A 20,784-nucleotide genomic window follows, 5' to 3' on the forward strand; every position below is an offset into this window, starting at 1 on the left:
TTCAGTCTCAGGTCCATTAGATGAGCATTCAAACGATGTCCTGTTTTTCTTCGATATGCCCGAAGCCCTAAGTCTTCATTTAACACCCTTTTCACTGTGGTTCTGCTTAACCCCATCTGAAGGGCCAACAGTTTCTGCTTACGTTTGGGATTTCTTTGAATTCGCGCCTTCACAGCTTTTATCACTGCTGGAGTCCTAACAGACCGAGGGCGACCACTTCTTGACCTGTCATCTACACTAGAGTCTTCATTGTATCGTTTGATGGTACGATAAACGAATCTTTTGGTTATATTCAAAATTTTCAGTATGTTAAAAATTTGAATTGGCGCGTAACCGCGACGATGCAACGCAATAACTGCAACACGGTCTTCTTTAAGCATCCACTCCATATTTAAAAATGAGTAAAATTCTAAAAGTATACATTTTTATTTTCATGAACAATTCGAAATTCGAATTCAATAAACTTTTTTGTGGCCAGCATTCTAAAAGAAAAGTTTTTACTGTGTGACAATACTTATGACCTGACTAGTTATATATTGACGCAAGAGTACTTAATATTTAGCAAACTAAAATTAGTCAAAGTTAACTGTTTCCTTAATATTGACGTTGTTGGTTGACTATTGGAAGTCCAACGTGTGTAAACAAGTGTTTAAGTCTTTCTACTATAAATACGAGTGCCTATTGTTGCACAAAATTAAATACGTTCCGACTCGAGCAGTCGAACGGAGCGGAGCTCTTTGTTGTTATCGTTATACACTGAAATATAATAAATAGAATTAATTGGAAAAGTGAGTATTATTTACTGTCACTATAGAAGGCAATGACAACAACGAATACAATGACGTCACAGTTTGTAATAACAACATGGTGCCGGTCGCTGACGTCAGCAGCAATGCTGACGCTATCATTTTAACAACATCATGGAACCAGTCACTCCGTCATATACAATTTCTATAAAAACAATACCTACATACGAACGTAGTGAGCTCATTATCTTTCGACTGGCGTGGATACTTTCGTCGTAAAACGAACAAGATTAACGAATAAATCCGTGATTCAGCATGCTATTCTGAGACTGTTTGCAGTATTGTACATCACTAAAGCCCCGGCGGCTCCAACATTGGATCGAGGGTTTCCGAAAATCGAATAACCACTCGGGACAGTTATTTATGGCCTATTTAACCTGCCGGCAATGAAAAGGGTAGGTAGCTATTATATTGTTTTCTTAGAACATACGTTCGCCTTAAGCTCGGGCACAATTGTTTTTTTCGATTTATATATAACTATGTAGTTTAGTAGAGTACACGAGCTCACAGCCCACCCGGTGTTAAGTAGTTACTGGAGCCCATAGACATCTGCAACGTAAATGCGCCACCCACCTTGAGATCTAAGTTCTAAGATATCAGTATAGTTACAACGGCTGCACTACCCTTCAGACCGAAACGCATTACTGCTTCACGGCAGAAATAGGCAGGGCGGTGGTACCAACCCGCGCGGACTCACAAGAGGCCCTACCACCAGTGAAATTCTCATCTTGAATTTTTTGTATGTTCTCCTTTGCTTTCTTTCTCAAGTCTTCTCTTTCATCACAGAAAAATATAATTCTTAAAAATTCTCCTCATTTATTGAATTGTAGATAGCTTCATTTTATTAATTTTGACTCCTGTTAGCAATTCAAAGGGTGACATCTTTATGCTTCTTTGAAATGAACTATTTAAGCATCTTGTTCTCTTCAAGGATATTACTGATATGTCTGTACCACTTGGTGGGGTCATCTGCTGATAATTTACTCAGAACGTCAATTATTATCTGATGATCCTTACTACCTACCACCAGTAATTACGCAAATTATAATTTTGCGGATTTGATTTTTATTACACGTTATTCTTTCACCGTGGAAGTCAATCGTGAACATAGTTTGATAAGTACGTATTTCATTGGAAAAATTGGTACCTGCCGGCGGAATTCGAACACCGGTACATCGCTACATACGAATGCACCGGACGTCTTATCCTTTAGGCCATGACGACTTCAGACTTTACTGATTCGGTGGTGCAATAGTTAGAGCCTCTGACTGCTAGATCTAGAGTCGTCAATTCTCGCATCAAGCTATTCTAGCTACAGTGTGACCGGTACGTGAGCTCACGGATTCAACCTGAGAGAATTGCTAACACTAACCCTGGCTCTTGCTAGTACTTCGGTGAATCTACCACCGGATCGAAATCGCGACCCACTTAGAAGATCCGGCGAGAAAATCAGTGGGAGAAACGCGACGAACAAGCTCGTTGGCTCTTTGTCCTGAATTTTTGCTAATAGAAATAGATTTAATGTGTTAAATAATGTGCTTATAATGTGATCAATAGCCTTTGGAGCAGGCACTTGGAAGGAAAAAAAAAACAAATGTAATGATATAAAATGTATGTAATGGTAGTTATGTGTTAGATTTTTTAAGTGAAACTTCTTTAGGTGCATGAGGGTAAAATTTTTACAAAACGTCACACAGGTATGCAACGGAAGTGACATCAAACTACTATTGAAATTAAGTACTTGTCAGTAGTAGTTGTTGTTGTATTTTTCCAGCTGGAAAGGCAAATGTATCATACCATACAGCCTAATATTTTTTAATTTTTTTGTGAAAAATGTTAATAGGAATTGAAATGAAATGAAAAGAATTTGGAACATTAATCAAATACCATGAAATTAAATTAGTCAATTCAATTAGCAAACTATTAGTCATTTAGGCACAATTTAGAAATCTAAACATAATGTGACTGTCAACACTGAGGTTTGAGATTGACATTTGACAGACTTTTGGCGTGAACATATCTTCCTTTTTCCCTTCCTCTAAGTCTCGGAAATCTAAAGTTTTAGATTTGTATAAATATAAGCAAGACTTATAAATTAGTACACCAAAAAAGTTTCACTTCTGACATGTGTACTTTGTACGCACGCACTTTTTTTTGAAGTTACTAACATAGATTCTAATTAATTCATACTAACAAAATGTTATGGTTTTAAAAAAAAAACTGAAATAAAGTATAAATAAATAAATAAAATAAATATAGAATACATCGTTAACAAACTAACCATTAGATTCAATTTCAATAGAAGTCGGAGGGTAAACAAGAGTTGACAGTGCGAATTATTAATCATATTTACTGGTTTACTGTAGACGCTTCGGAATTCCTAAATCTGTTGCTATTGGTCAACGAAAAGCTTGCGTTCTTGTAGCACGAAGCTAAGCTACGGATTTATACAAATTTAGAACAAAAGTTTTTTTTTGGAACGAAGTTCCTTATCGTGCGTTGTGAAAGGGGGCTAGACGGAAAAAATTCTTACGAAAAGTTGTCACGACACTTTTAGATCCGTCATTCTGACCAATCAACGTGTAGCATAGACCTATATACTAGGGACACGACATATTGTTCTATACGTACAATTGCTTATATAAATAGCACCAATTTTGAAGGCACATACATAAACATATATCTATCTCGTTCTTACTCAGCACTTTAACTCGCAGGAAAACAATATAACAGTATTTCAGTGCGTACATAAAATGAAACATGAATATACGTAAATATCTCCGTCTCCGTCTAATGAGGCCGAAAATCCGCCATGTTTAGCGCGCCAAATGTCATTGTCACGTCAGTTCGGCCGTCTTTTTTGGGTTGTACATTATTTATTGACTTTGATATCGATTTAATATGATTAATTATATAATATTTCATAATTTATCATGCTTAAAACATACAAAAATAATAATTAAAACGTATTTTATAGGATCTCAAGAAAGTCGATGCCCTAAAACTATTATCTATATGTATTTAAATTCATTATGGAGCCCTCATCCGAAAAATCCATTTTTCGGTCGGAATCTATTGATCATGACACTAATCATAAATACCACTTTAAAATATGTCATCAAAACATATTTAGACATTCTGTTTAGATATTTCGGGAAAAAGGCTACCGACAAAATCTCTTCGGAACTATTTAAATAAAATAGTTTTATTCCGCAGTGAGTAAAACACTATTGTAAATTTGTTAAATATTTAATAATTAAGTGATTTTAGAGCGGAAGTCACAAGGAATGACGTTTGTAATTAATGAATAAATGTTCTGTAGGTGTTTTCTTTTTCACGCGGTCCCTTGATAAATTTAAAATTTGAATCACTCTCAAGCGAAAGTGATTCAAATGGTGCGGCGCACCTTCCTTGGGGTGCGCTGCGGTAGTATGTTACGGACTTTAGAGTCAGCAAAACAATTAAAATAGATTGTTATAGTCTAAGAAAAACACGTACTCAAAATACGATAACATTTAGCATACTAGAAATGGGCTGATGGCTTTGAACTACGCCATATCTTTATGTTTTGCGACAAACGACAACTTTATAAAATCAGTGTAGCAACTTTTAAAAATCATCATATCGTTTACTTGGCAAATTCGAAGGACGAACTTGTCTTAGATTTCACCCATCTAAATCATATCATATTTGCACATAACAATATACCTACTTACTTCCCATTAAAGTATAAATTCTACAAATAAATAATACTCAACAATATTTAAAATAAAATGAGCCAAGAACGTTTATCGATAAAACCTGATAACATTGAAATCTTTTGTACAGCACTAAAGCCGCCATGTTTTGTGGCCAGATGACGTCACAGTGGCACGAAATTTTGGTTGACGTTTCATTTCCATAGGTTTCCTACTTCATTGACGTGTAGGCGCTTATCGCGTGACATTGCTCGTATCCGATTGGTCCGCGTAATGAGTACAGTTTCTCGAGATAGCGTTTCAACAATAGTAATTTAGTTCATAGTATTGTTTTTTTCTTCTTCATAATGCCGTAATTTATTATTATAACTTAAAAAAAATAATTACAATTCCTTCACTAATTAATCGAAAGGAACTTCGTTCCATCCGGGTGTCCCTTGACACCTCTGAAGTTTTTTATTGCTTAGATGGATGGACGAGCTCACCTGTATTTATGTATTTACACATTATTTTACTTTTTACCAGAAGATACGAATTCTCTAGCTGCTATATACCTTTAACTGCCTCTTTTTTACAATATTTCAGTCTCCCTAATTATTTCTGCCCTCGCCCCTAATTTAATAACAGTAATAATTTCTGTCATGAAGAATCCATGTGTTTAATTTAAGAGCAATACGACCGTATTTCTTAAAGCTATTTAATATTTAATAACTTTTACATTCAACATCGGTGTAAGTATAGTTCATGTCTTAGTCTACGGGCACGAAATTTGCGATGGCTGAGCGATGGCGGCAGCGGGGCGACGCGACACGGAGCGGGTAGGCAGCGATATCTCGCGCGGGCACGAAACAAGCTGGCGGGCAGTCGCGCTTGAGCAGTGTTGTGCGAATCATGAGTTTACGTCGAAGAGAACTATTGGAGCCTAGTCTCCTATTGAGAGAATTATTATTACCTAGAGATGGTGTTCATCCAATAAATCAACGAAGACGCAATTTGGGAGAATTTTCTACGCTTTATTACGAGCTAAGGTGTCATTCAATGAAATTTTAAATTCCTTGTTAAATTATAAATTCCTCATTATCAATTTCCATTACTAAAATAATAACTGAACACAACACTGTGTCCCCGCGCAAGCGACGAAACCAAAGTTGTTTGTTCTCGTCGCTTCCGCGTCGCCGTCGCCCCATCATCGCCCGTACATCGCTCGATCGCCCCGCTCCGCCATCGCCCGTTTCGTGCCCGTCCCCATACTGTGCAATGCTTTTGTATACATCGCCGTCGCGCCGCTGTCGCCATCGCTCGGCCATCGCAAGTTTCGTGTCCGTAGACTAAAGGCGGATATCTCTTTGCAGTAATTCAATCACTAAAAAGATTTCACTGGTGGTAGGACCTCTTGGGAGTCCGCACCGGTAGGTACCACCACCCCGCCTATTTCCGCCGTGAAGCAGTAATGCGTTTCGGTTCGAATGGTGGGGTAGCCGTTGTAACTATACTGAGATCTTAGAACTTATATCTCGAGGTGGGTGGCGCGTTTACGTTGTGAATGTCTATGGGCTCCAGTAACCACTTAACACCAGGTGGGCTGTAAGCTCGTCCACCCATCTAAGCAATAAAAAAATATATGTTAGAACGGTTGAAGCTGAAATGATATTTCTAATGGCCCTCCTACGGTAAGCAGCGGCTTGGCTCTGTCCCTGGCGTTGCTGAAGTCCATGGGCGACGGTAACCGCTCACCATCAGGTGGGTCGTATGCTCGTCCGCCTACAAGACCAATAAAAAGATCATGCTTTAAAACCTCAATTATTTTTCAAAACGTTTTATAGCTTTGTATATTTTCAAGCTGGTGAGACAAGGTGCAAATCGTTCATACTTCGGCATTCCCTACCGTTTCCATTGTAGCACCGATCCATTGGTTCCCGGCGGGTTCGAGCCTCCAGACCTCAATCGGATCAGAACGTCTCGTAACCGTAAATCGTGATACAAGTTTATTTAGACAGACTACGCTTTATTTGCGGGGTGTGTTTACACTGAAATTTCAGAATTTGCTATTGAATCTGTATACATGTGATTTTGTTATAGTTTAATATTTTGGATTTAAGTCCGCAGATTTTCCCGCGTTGCCGACACCTTCAATAGCACGAGCGGAGATTTGAACTCCGCAGTGGGTTAAAAAGTGCCCTATATTCTTTTTTAAAGTTATCAAGATGGATATTGTAAAATGCATCCTGTATTTAACAGGATTTTTTATTTTTCTTTTATACTAGCGACCCGCCCTCGCTTCGCTTCGGAAACGTTAAATTTTATTATAGATAGCTGAGTCCCGCGATGTTGCCCGCGGTTATTGTCGTACCGCGGGTGAAGCCGCGGGCGAAGCTAGTCTAAAAACAAGCCTAAGTTACTCCTTATATCATCAGCTACCTATCAGTGAAAGTCCCGTCGAAATCGGTCCAGCCGTTCCAGAGATTAGCCGGAACAAACAGACAGACAGACAAAAATTGTAAAAAAAAATATTTTCGTGTATGTACGTTGTATATATTCATATGCATGTAGTAAAAAGCGGTTATTTCAGTATTACAAATAGACACTCCCATTTTTTTTATATGTATAGATTATTGCGTAGATGAGTAGACGAGCTCACAGCCCACCTGGTGTTAAATGATTATCGGAGCCCATAGACATCTACAATGTAAAGGCCGCCACCCACTTCGAGATATGAGTTGTCAGGTCTCAGTTTTAACAGTACAACGGCTGCCTCACCCTCATAAGATCTACGTTTAATTAATGAATATATCCCAAATTAGTTATTGCATAACTTCTAAAACTACAAGAAAAATACTTGCTTATACCAAATAGCCTTTCCATTCCTCGACATATATTTATAGTGTTAGAATTTAATTTATTTATTTATTTAGTCTTCTTACAAATTAACAGTATGATATGCTATAATCCTGTAATCCCAATCATTATTATATTCTCAACGATAAAAAAAAACTACAAACAAAATAGGCATTTCCGCGAAAAGGCAGACAGACATAGGGAGAGAGTAATACTATAATAACTAGACGATGACCGAGCTTTGTTGGTTTTTTCTTCTTAACGCCATCTTGTTGTGTCTTTAATGCGGTTAGTTGCCCTCAATTAAGAAAAATAGTATTATTATTCGCCAATAGATGTCGGGAAGAGTTGATTATTGAAAACACGAATAAAACAACATTTTCTGAAAATAAATCGTAGCTAGATCGATTTATCGCCCGCCAAATCCCCTGTATACTAAATTTTATGAAAATCGTTGGAGGCGTTTCTGAGATTCAGATTATATATATACAAGAATTGCTCGTTTAAAGGTATAAGATATATAAGATAAGATAAGATACATATAATAGATAAATTAAAACAAATTTTCAGTCAACACATTTAATTCATATTATACACTAATATACTACACAATCAACAATGACTATACAGACTTCTAATTCGAATATTTTATTGCTGTTGCTCACAGCTTTTTTGCTATTAAGAGGTAACGTCCGCAGATACTAAGTTAAGAACTCCGCCATCTTTACACGAAGATCAGGGCTCTCAATACGGATAATGAGATACCATAATGATTCATACATTTTCCTACTTAACTTGTTCGTGCGTATTAATTATACGTATAATATGGCTTTTGAGAAATCGCTCAAAGCGATATGGCCGTCACAGAAGTTTTATATTTGTTCCAGTCAATGGTACTGATGACGTTGGCTGTAGTGACGTAGCTTAGACTTAATGACGTCACACAGCGCAATCGATTTTTCGACGGTTACCATTTAATACTAGATGCTATAAAAAAAAAGCCCACGGACTAAACTAAAGCAAATCCAAAACGTTTTCACATCTCGTACATTTATCACTATTTACGGTGGCTGTATACTTTCGACACCTTAGACACTGATCGCGGCTACTCTGTGACAGTTCAACTTCGAACAATCTGACGTCACTTGACGGGTGAAGTTTGACAGATGACAGTTCTAGAATCTCGCACAGCACGCTGTCACTGTCACTATCGGATCGATTCAGGGGATTCAATTCGCCGAACAAATCATTACTCAATTTGATATTAGCGCAAAATCTTTTCAGATCTTCGTTCTTCGTTATAACGCATATTTCGCGTTTTATCTCCAAAATCGAGTTCATTAAATGCGTTTCTATCGGTTTAACGGGCAGCACCGGTATATCGGGGGTCATGAAGAACGGTTTCTCGTACAGAGGATGGTAACGCCACGCTTCCTCGATTAAGTGCGGTAATATAGGCGCTATGGCTTTGGACAGAGAGACCAGAATCGCGTGCACGACCAACTGGGCAGACAGGCGCTCGTCCGAACCCCTGCGCGCACAGTATAATCTATCTTTGACGCAATGACAATACAATGCGGACACTTTGCTGCTAACGAAATTCAGTATCGCTTGGGCCACATTATTGTACCTATAGTTATTGTAATGATCCTCGATTCGCTTCAAAAACTCATCAGTTTCCTTCCGCATGTACCCATCGAAGTAATTCAGATTCGGTTCCCGATAAAAATCGGTTTTATCCAAATCACTTATCACGCCCAATAAGTACTTTAAAATATTACGTATCCTTATCACTTCGGATCGACAGTCGTCTAGAAGATTCCTGCTTATGATTATGTGTGAGTGCTGCGTAGAATGACTAGCTACCCACCATCTGTGGAAATAAAAAGGGTATGTATCTTGACCTAAAACTCGAGAACCGTTAGCCCAATTGATATAAAACTTTGCACACGTATAAAGAGTCATGTGACCACTCCGATAATAATAGTTGCGTTAGTGCCAGACAGATGGCGCTGCCGGCAGAAATTGTAGGCAGCGGCTTCGCTCAGCCCCTGGCATTGCTGAAGTCCATGAGCGACGGTAACCACTCACCAGCAGGTGGGCCGTAAGCTCTCGTCTGCCTACAAGGTCAATAAAAAAAAAGTTATCTTTCGAACCGTAGCTCGAATTGATATAAAATCTATATATCTGTATTTATAAAAGAATGTATGTTTGTATGTATGTTCACTGAGAATTTGAGATTTTACGTGGTTAGTTTTCTGAGTCGTTCTGTTGCTTTTATGTTTTAATATAAAATTGAATTTTGTTGCGGGCGAAGCCGCGGGCGCATCTAGTATCTAATACTTTCATTTCATATGTTATTATTATCTTGTTTCATTCAATTTTATCTCAATCTATCACGGATTTCTTCTTCAAACGAGGCTTGTGGAGAGTATTAAACGGTAGGCAGCGGCCTGGCATTTTTGACTTCCATGAGCGACGGTAACCACTCACCATCAGGTGGGCCGTATGCTCGTTTGCCTATACGGCAATAATAAAAAAAAACCGGTTTCAAATAAATCAGCATCTCATGTATTTAATAAATTGAAAATTTTTACTGGCAACAACGGCTTCGAAAGAAACGAATTGCCATACGTAAAAAAAGAAGAAGAAGAAAAAATAAAACTACACGTCTTTTATTGTTAGTTAAGCTAATAAACATCGTTTTCCGTTCAGTTTAAGGTGTACTATCGTAAAGCACCCTGTATACGTTACCTCAAGGTATCAACTCCGTAGGCCGATTGATTTTTTCCTTTGCTGCCGTTGATTATTGCGTCTGGATCGATCACGTTACCAATGGATTTCGACATCTTACGTTTGTTCTCGTCGACAACGAAGCCGTGGACGAAAATGGATCTATAAAAAAAGGAAAAAAAAAACATGTGTGCAATTCACACGTGGTAGAAGTGAAACCTTCCAAAATTAAAATACAATTATCCTAAACGTCTTAAGTATATGTAAAATTTTGTCATTAGTAAATAATTGTAAGGTGGCGCCCTCTGTGAATTGATATTTTAATTTCACGTATAATCCTAAATTAAAATTCACTACAAGAGCTTTCATACACACGTTAGTATTAAAAAAATCTCACAGATGGCGCTGTATTAAATAGTATGTATATTTCTGTCTCATTCTTTGCTGGCTTCATCCTACACATTTTTGTATTTGTGTCTCTTACCTGTCGTTTTTTCCGTTGCATCCGGTTTGAAATCACAACGATTCTAAAGAAGTTTTCACTTCAACAACACACTATATAATAATATATTCATCGAGAATGGAATGTCAACACTGCGACGGGAGGTGAAAATTTCAATAGCTTCCTTTTTTTTATTGCTTAGGTAGGTGGACGAGCTCACAGCCCACCTGGTGTTAAGTGGTTACTGGAGCCCATAGACATCTACGACGTAAATGCGCCACCCACCTTGAGATATATGTTCTAAGGTCTCAAGTATAGTTACAACGGCTGCCCCGCCCTTCAAACCGAAACGCATTATTGCTTTACGGTAGAATAGGCGGAGTGGTGGTACCTACCCGCGTGAAATCACAAGAGGTCCTACCACCACTGCAGCCCTGCAATGCTTCTTCGCAGGTATGATCCCAAATGCCTACGTACTTATAAGGAGGTTTCTCATTCAAGGCCAATGACGTCAGCAGCGAGGCTTGGAACCAGCCGGTGAGCTGGTCGACCCCCTCGCAGTATAGGTCGGCCGTTCTGCCGTCCAGGGTGCTCCAAGACAGCCCCGAGTCCAGCCATATATCCATTATATCCTGGAATTTGATGATGAACGGTTTCTTCCTTTTATGTAGATAGGTTAGTATTGTAATTGTTTAATTTTATATTGTCAATAAAATTATTTCTTTACATTATAAGTTAGATTAGTTTTTATTGTCGTGTTGTTTTGTCGTAATTGTAAGGAACGTTGTTGTAAAAATTCAGCACTATGTGTCTTGTTTTGTCGTGCACACATATTTTATGTTGCAAGCCAGATTTTGTTTCTTTTTACTTGTGTTTTTTTATGTATCTTTTTAGCTTGTAATGTGTAATGTGAGCCTAATAAAAAAAAAAAAAAGAAGATACACTCACTACAAATATTTACTTGTACAATCTATGTACCCTACTAATATGATAAACGCAAAAGTTTGTAAGAATGTATGTATGTTTGTTTGTTACTCTTTCACGCAAAAACTATTGAATGGATTTTGATGAAACTTTACAATAAGCTCACGAGCCACCTGGTGTTAAGTGGGCACAGGAGCCCATAGACATCTACAACGTAAATGCCGCCACCCACCTTGACATAAGAGTTCTCAGTTTTAACACAGTACAACCGGCTGCCCTGCCCTTCAAACCGAAACGCATTACTGCTTCACGGCAGAAATAGGCAGGGCGGTGGTACTTACCCGTGCGGACTCAGAAGACGTCCTACTATTAATAATACTGATGTGAATAAAAACGCATAGGCAAATATAAAAAAAAACATTATTAAAGAAAAATCAACTTTATCATTATAGAAATAAAATTACCTTTCCTTTTTCGATTTGTCGATCACTTAATGATTTAAGTAGATCGTCGGGTAGGAGACTCTTCACGTCACAAGTCCACCATGTATCCGTTCCTTCCTTGTCTATTAGAGCGCACAGCTTATCTATGACACCACTGCGGAAAGAGCATAAGTTTTTAGGAATTAAATAAATAGTTTTTAATATCGAACCTTAATGATTGAAGTGGCTTAACTTAAAAATTATAATAAAATTAAAAATAAGTAAAATTAAATTTTTGAAGTTATACTTCTTTAGGCGCGTTATGAAAAATTGATGAGAGTGAAATTTTACGATGCGCGCGCACCGTGACACAAAATTAACCGAAATGAAGTTGCCCACTCAATCGCTCATTACAATACGACCGACGTAACTTGGCGAGTCTGAACATAGCCGCAGGTGAATTTTCGCGCACGTACACTCGTAAAAAAGTGTTATAAGCATTCATGTTTTAGTAATATAAATGACAAAATTATTATTTAATATAATTCATACTAAATATTATTAAATTATTAACGTTAAATATTTATTATTAATTATTTAATATTTAAAAAAAATAGAGAAATAAAAATCAAAATAAATTAATACTTCTTACGCGCGTACATAAGCACACGCACCCTTTTTTATATTAAAAATTAAATTTAAATTTTAGTTCCAAAAGGATAAAGTACATTTTCCGTGACTTTTAAATCGAGGTTAAAGGTTAAAATATAAAAATCAAAACTGAAAAATTACAATTCTTCAATTACAGTTTTTAAGGTTAATTTTTACCGTTCTAATTTTTACCAAAAAACAAAAAAATTGTATTACGCCACATCAATTCTAAAGGTGCGATTATGTCAATATAACTTTGCTGCGTTTTTAGACCGTTTATCACTTGAGATAGGGTTTTTTCTTATATTAGATGGGTGGGCGAGCTCACGGCCCAACCGGTATTAAGTGGTTGCCGGAGTCCATAGATATCTACAACGTAAATTCCGCTTTGAGACATGAGTCTCAAGTCTCAGTTTTAAAGTTAAGTTTCGGAAAAATAACACCCTATACCTTGATACATCATGTTAGTTTTTCTACTAAATTTATTTTATCATAATTTTCATGTAATCCCTCCCTAATTTGGCACTAGTAGTAGAGAGTATTGTTACCGACACAGGTAATGTACCACCGTCATACTTATTACGGTACCTAACCCATTCGTCAGCCCGCTGAGTTTCTCGTCGGATCTTCTCAGCGGGTCGCGATTCCGATCCGGTAGTAGATTAATTCGCGAAGCAGTTGCTCTTGAGTTGTTAGGTCTCCTTCGGAGGCGCTCGGGCAGCTGCTACCTAATCCCACCCTCCTGGCTGAGCCTTTGCTCGCCCACCTGTCCTGGTGAAACTTTCAATACAAAAAAAAGCGGTCGTGAAACAATCGTGACGTCACCTTTCAGCACTCACATATCAACGATGACGTCACCATCAGCATACAAAGCCGGAATCGGCACGCCCCAAGCCCTTTGTCTGGATATACACCAGTACGGCCTCTTCTCCAACTGAGCCCTGAAGCCCTGACGAGATTGAGCGCTGCTGGATGGCGGCAGAATATCTACGCTATCTAAGGCTCTCTGTAAACGAAATAATTTAGTTCGATTTATCAAGCAATGAATGGTCGTAGCTGATAGATATTGTTATGTCGATAAGAGTAACGCCATCTATCACCGAATAGTCGAACGAATATCGACGGATCTAGTAGCATCTAGAACGCTCGAGAAATACAACGCCATCTATTGTCAGATAGCGGAAACACATCGTATGTACTCGACTTGTGAGGAATGTTCTCGACGATTCTAGGGATATCGTATCGACTATAAAAGCGTTGCAGAGATGGCACGCAGTTAGTTAGTAATCGGAACTACTCGAACCGAATCAGCGATCGGATCACTTGAAGCGAAGCGGAAGAAGCGAATTGAGAATTTTAAAGTGTTTGTGAAGTGTTTTAAGTGTTCTAAGTGTTGAATACAGCCGTTTTAAGTTGTACTTTGGTGGAACATTTATTTATCCCGAACCCCAGCGCCTAACAATCTTATACCTTTAAACGAGAAATTCTTGTATATTCATATATATGTATATAATCTGAATCTCGGAAACGGCTACAATGATTTTCATAAAATTTAGTATACAGGGAATTTCGGGGGCGATAAATCGATCTGGCTACGATTTATTTTCAGAAAATGTTGTTTTATTCGTGTTTTCAATAATCAACTCTTCCCGACATCTATTGGCGAATAATAATGGGTAACTCACCGCTTTAAAGACACAACAAGATGGCGTTATCAAAAAAAAAAAAACCAGTCATCATCTAGTATTCTAGATCAGAAGAATTTAGACGGTGCTAACGACTTATGCAAAATAAGTTCCCTCCCATTGTAATAACAAAGAGCTCCACATATAGGCATCAAAAATGCAAATGCGGCTATCCATCTTGAGACACGAGCTCTAAGTTTCCGTTTTTACAGTACAACGACTGCCCCACCCTTCAAACCGAAACGCATTTCTTCACTTCACGGCAGAAATAGGCAGGATGGTGGTACCTACCCGCGCGGACTCACAAGACGTCCTACCACCTGTAATTTAAAGTAATAATTCCGTGAAAGACGAAAGAAATGGTATATGATAGAGGAGTATGGAAGGAGAAAATTTGTTGCGCCGACCCCAGGTGACTGGGAGAAGGGCAGGAGAATGATGATGAATTCTACAAAAAAACATTCGGACTGTCACCATCTATCGCGCAATTTTGTTGTTTTTTTTTTATTGCTTAGATGGTTGGACGAGCTCACAGCCCACCTGGTGTTAAGTGGTTACTGGAGCCTACGACGTAAATGAGCCACCCATCTTGAGATATAAGTTCTAAGGTCTCAAGTATAGTTACAACAAATTGACAGAGAAGACTCTTTTTTTGTAATGGGCAACACTTTCAAACCTTATTTTCATTTAAATGACTAACTAAATATTTCCGAACGTTGAAGACAATAGTATGACGTAGTTAGTGTAAGCGAGACAGCTAGTTCTCGCATCGTGTCGGTCTCCAGACTCTGGTATCAGCAGGCTAACAAGTGTGTAATGTTTACAATCAATAAAGAGCATCTTATGTGACTGTATCCTTATAGACACTCACCAAAGCCGGTTCCTTAAGTTTCGCCGTATCAATGAACCACTGTTCGCTTGCCCTGATGATGATCGGTTTCTTCGTCCTCCAGTCCAGAGGATACGAGTGGGTATACACCCCGCGGTGTATAACAGAAGACCCAAGACGCTTTACCACTTCCTCCTGTCCTTCACTTAGGACGTGGAGCCCGTCCAGTTGAGGATCCAGGTTGGTGTAACGACCAGCTTCGTCCACTTTGCATTCCTGGGAGGTGTTGTATTAATTATGTAGTTTTTTTCATCGTTTGTCTATCAATATGTCGAGGTTACAATTCTTTTCGTACTTTTTGTATTTAGTAAAGAACGCTTGAGTGGTTATTATCAGGTCCAGGGAGAGGTTGAGGGTACCAGATTACGAAGAAGATCGCCTATGAGACGGACTGACCAGATAAAAACGGCAGTGTATAGCTCATCATCATTACACGAATGCGGAGGGCGGCCGTCAGAGAGGAATGACGGCGCGTTGTGAACCTTGCCAACAACGCCTGAAGTGTGGACCACGACCACTCTGTCAAGAGCGATACCAACTAGAAGGAAGAAGAGGAAGCTATTCCTTCACCGTAGAAGTCCTTGCTTCTGCCGTTCGATCTCATATCTCGTCTTATGGATGATGGAATTCAAATGAATAGGCATACAATCTTCGATAACCTGGTACACCTGGCCGTAACCAAGACTAAGCATTACAAACAAAAGCACTTTACTGGTGGTAGGACTTCGTGTGAGTCTGCACGGGTGGATACCACCACTCTGCCTATTTCTGCCGTGAAGCAGTAATGCGTTTCGGCTTGAAGGGTGAGGCAGCCGTTGTAACTATAGTTGAGACTTTAGAACTTATATCTCAAGGTGGGTGGCGCATTTACGTTGTATATGTCTATGGGCTCCAGTGTCCACTTAACACCAGGTGGGCTGTGAACTCGTCCACCCATACAAGCAATAAAAAAAAGAAGGGTATTTTTTGATTAAGCGGATTCTAAGTCTCTGGACATCCAAAGTTTTTTGCCAATGACACTGTTAATATCACGTCAAGCCAGCCACTGAACCATAGTCAACTTACGACACGCATGTTATTCCGCAACGCCACGAGGAAGTCATCTGGTCCGTGGGCCGGGGCAGTGTGCACCAGGCCCGTTCCCTTACCGGCCGTGACGTGGTCTCCGGGGAGGAACGGCAAGACCTCATTCACCAGAGCGTGCCTATACGATGTGCCTTCTAATTGGGCACCTAATAAAAAGGATTCCGGTATTAAATAATTATCAAGCACCATCGTTTTTACGAAACTTCCAATTAATCACTTCATATTAAATGGCCCTGACCTAGGATTGCCATATTGTTAGTACCTGAAAATCGAATATCCTCATTTATCTTTTACTGGTGGTGAACCTCTTGTGAGTCCGCGCGGGTACGTACCACCACCCTGACTATTTCTGCCGTGACACAGTAATGCGTTTCGGTTTGAAGGGTGGAGCAGCCGTTGTAACTATACTGAGACCTTAGAACTTATATCTCAAGGTGGGTGGCGTATTTACGTTGTAGATGTCTATGGGCTCCAGTAATCACTTAACACCAGGTGGAAAGTGAGCTCGTCCGTCCATCAAAGCAATAAAAATAAAATACAAGACTTACCGTCAAACTCTATGATCTTCTTAATTTCAATACTTAATATTTGTTCCAAGCTGCCAATAAGGCTGGTGGCCACTAAGAATTGTCCAGGTCGGTTCGACAGCTTCACGATGCTGTACATCATTTGAGGGTTGTAGCAGATCGCTCGATTGGCGGGCAGGGTCCAAGGCGTCGTCGTCCAAATAATTGCAGATAAAGGCATACTGGAATGATAATTATTGCAGTCTTTAAAATTCATGTGTCATCCATACATACTAGTCTAGAGCAGAGAAAGCAGTAAAGCTATTGTATGTTTTTTATTTTTATTTATTGCTTAGATGGGTGGACAAAGTCACGGCCCACCTGGTCTTAAATGGTTACTGGAGCTCATAGACATCTACAACGCAAATGCCGCCACCTACCTTGAGATATAAGTTAGAGAGTTACAACATGATTACCGCCACATGGAAACACGTAGTTTCAATACAACTTTGCATCAGGATAATAGTACTTACCTGCATGGGCTCCAATATGCTCTACCATTATATGCCATTCAACCCTTTTTTTTTGTTGTTGCTTAGACTGGTGGACGAACTTATTGCCCATCTGGTGTTTAGTGGTTACTGGAGCCCATAGACATCTACAACGTAAATGCCGCCACCTACCTTGAGATATAAGTTCTGAGGTATCAGTATAGTTACGACGGCTGCCCCACCCTTCAAACCGAAACGCATTACTGCTTCACGGCAGAAATAGGCGGGGTGGTGGTGCCTACCCGTGTCGACTCACAAGAGGTCCTACCACCAGTAATCAACTTCATTTCACTTCATAATATCATTTTTCATATAAAAAAGTTTTCATTAAAATCAAAATAAGATTTGACCTAAAGGTTTTAGTTACCAGGTCATAAGATCCCTTAGAAAAAAAAGATGTATAACGTTACATTTAAGAGCTTGTGCCTCAGTCTCAATACAACTTTGCATCGGGATAATAGTACCTACCTGCATGGACTCCAATATGCTGTACCACTATATGCCAACCAACCCCTTATATACTATTATATACACTTATACACGACACTTACCCGTTCACATAGTCACTGACACAACCAGGTGCCTTCTCTATGGGAAACGTGACATACACTTCTGTGCTTCGATACTGCGGATCGTATTCCAGTTCCGCTTCCGCTAGAGCTGTTCTGGAAATTATAATTTATTTTATCTGGTTCATAAAACGATCAAACATGACATCATGCTTTTAATCCTTCTCGTGGATTCTCTTAATTTTACATTGTGCGGCAACACTATAGTACTACTTACTATACTCATGCATTCTGGTAAAAAAATTATATATATTTAGAAATACAACAAAAAGTAATAAATAATCTTCATTACCCGAAAAGTGTGTTTAATGTAATTGAAGTTACCATCAAACCCAGAGGCCCCAGACTATGAGATCATGTGCTTTGAGACTGTTATTAAAACACACATTCAGTCATACTCTGGCTATTTTAATAATGGTGGTAGAATATAATGAGAGCTTGTTAGTACCACCAGCTAAACTCTTTATACTGATAAGCAGTAATGCATTCTGATTTGAAGTACGTGATAGCCATTAGGGCATTCACACAGTGATGTCAATGGGATCTAGTAACTGATTACTATTCATTCATACAGGAATGCAAAAGAAAGGACAGAAAGTATGCATTTAACAAAAGGCAGAGCTTGGAACAGCCTACTGTTCCAAGCTGCTGCCTACAGCGGCTTGGCTCTGCCCCTGGAATTTCTGAAGTCCATGGGCGACAGTAACCACTCAACATCAGGTGGGCCATATGCTCGTCTGTCTACAAGGACAACAAAATTTTTTTAAGACAGTAGTAGTAACAGTAAAATAGTAAGGGAAAGTAACTAAGACATATTTCAAGACTATTTAAAGTGTTATTTGTGATGGATATGCAATGTCAGTTTTACTAGTAACCATATTGGTTTGTTCAGAATTATAAAGTTTCTTTTTTTTCGAATCGACTATTGACATACTACATATCGGGTTTTAAATGGTTACTGGAAGCAAGACATGATTGCATAATTAATCTTTAGTCAATTTACATGATTATGGAAGCTTACATGTTTTTTTTTTATTTTTTTTTTGCTTAGATGGGCGAACGAGCTCACAGCCCACCTGGTGATAAGTGGTTACTGGAGCCCATAGACATCTACAAAGTAAATGCACCACCCATCTTGAGATATAAGTTCTAACGTCTCAGTATAGTTACAACGGCTGTCCCACCCTTCAAACTGAAACGCATTACTGCTTCACGGCAGAAATAGGCAGGGTGGTGGTACCTACCCTCGCGGACTCACACGAGGTGCTACCATCAGTATACCAATACTAAAATAGTATACCAATACTAAAATAATGTATCAGATATTAGTATTAAATCATGTGGTAGATTCTGCGAAGTAACGAAGTATGGCTATTGTGCTATTGCTTAGTGTTAGCAACGTCATCAGGTTTGAGCCCTGTGAGCTGACCTACTTGTTAAGGTTACGCTGAAATGGTCTCAAGACCTTCAGCATAGGTAGATAAAAAAAAGTATTATTTACAATATAGTCACAAGGTTGCCAGACAACAGAACAACTTACCTAGAGGAAGGGCTCCAATAAACTGGCTTTAATGCACGATATATATAGCCCTTCTCATACATTTTATGAAACAAATGCAATTGATTCTTGACATAATTATTTTTTAGAGTTAAATAACTGTGATTCTCCCAGTCGGCCATGATACCCCAACTAATAAATGCTTGCTTTTGTTTTTCAACGGTTTCTAGGGCAAAGCTCCTTGCTGTAGTACGTATGGCAATAGGATCAGTACCGGTTGATGATTTTTTGGATTTTTGTAATGCTTTAAGTTCTATCGGAAGTCCATGACAGTCCCAACCCGGCGTATAATGTACCTTGTTTCCTTGTAATATCTGACTGCGATTATTTATATCTTTAATTATCTGAAAGTGGTATCCAAATTAAATTTTAACAAATATATTATTTTGAAATAGACCTTGAAGGCTTTCTTAAATTTCTATATTATAGTCAATACTAAAACTATTAAATACATATATAGTGTAGCCAAAACATCTATAGCATCATATTTTCATTCATTAAGATAATCTCAAAATAGTTCAGGTTAATTTCTGATAATGCTATATTAACCTTGTTCACAGCATGTCCCATATGTAAATCACCATTAGCGTAAGGCGGCCCGTCATGTAACACAAATTCGGATCCTTTCAAGTTTTCCCTCTGCCATGAATATAATTCCGAAAATTGTGCACTCTGCAAAAATACTTAAGCATTTTAACTTTCTTTAAAACTGTATAAAATGGCATTGTTTGACCGAAAATAGAGGGTTTTTAAACTTGCTAGACCTTTTTCTGGTATATTTTATTTCGTTCCCTGTGATTTTAGCTATTTTTACCTTTTGAATTTCATCTTTTACTACGGCAGTCGAACGCACAGGAAATTTTGTTTTAGGAGTCAATACCGTATGAGAATAGGTCTTGGTTTTTGGTTCTGCTGAACTTTTTAAGCGTACGCAGCTTTTGCAATCCCATTTTGTAAGCAATATCCCATAATTCCGTCGTTTTGTCACTGAATTTAAAAACATTTTTAGGTTATTTTATTTTTATTTTGCTGTTTGACAGTTGTAGTTACATAGATGTCAAATTTTGGCATGTTAGGTGTTAGGTAAAGGTATCATTAGACATCGAAAAATCAGCAGTTTATATTTTTTTCCGTTCTTATTGTTTATTGTCTTTAATATCGATTTATTAAATTCAGAAAATTATGAAAGCAGCATTTATTAAATTCAGCAATTATAAAATTTTGATTGAAGGATTGCTGATGGCCCTGAAGCCTTTCCAGTTTCATCAGGACAGGTGGACGAGCACGAGCTCAGCCAGGAGGAGAGGGATTTGCTAACAACTACCCGAGCGCCTCCAAAGGAGACCTACAACTCAAGAGCAACTACTTCGCGAATGAATCTACTACCGGATCGGAATCGCGACCCGCTGAGAAGATCTGGCGAAAAACT

At 38.6% G+C, this 20,784-nt stretch overlaps 1 protein-coding gene across 1 annotated transcript; it reads right to left on the minus strand.

Annotated features, from left to right (window-relative positions):
* Nucleotides 1-7,902: 7,902 nt before the first annotated feature.
* Nucleotides 7,903-20,411, minus strand: LOC101736975 (isoleucine--tRNA ligase, mitochondrial). The gene is made up of 12 exons (XM_004926109.5): nucleotides 20,170-20,411; nucleotides 19,905-20,027; nucleotides 19,338-19,699; nucleotides 17,780-17,893; nucleotides 16,720-16,919; nucleotides 16,151-16,317; nucleotides 15,068-15,301; nucleotides 13,351-13,517; nucleotides 11,903-12,035; nucleotides 10,992-11,146; nucleotides 10,094-10,234; nucleotides 7,903-9,212 (listed from the first exon to the last, which is right to left on the minus strand). The coding sequence occupies exons 1-12, from the start codon at nucleotides 20,356-20,358 to the stop codon at nucleotides 8,354-8,356; spliced, it is 2,844 nt and encodes a 947-aa protein (XP_004926166.1). The 5' UTR covers nucleotides 20,359-20,411; the 3' UTR covers nucleotides 7,903-8,353.
* Nucleotides 20,412-20,784: the final 373 nt, after the last annotated feature.

The sequence above is a fragment of the Bombyx mori genome, chromosome 20 (assembly GCF_030269925.1).
Source record: "Bombyx mori chromosome 20, ASM3026992v2".
Lineage (NCBI taxonomy): Eukaryota > Metazoa > Arthropoda > Insecta > Lepidoptera > Bombycidae > Bombyx > Bombyx mori.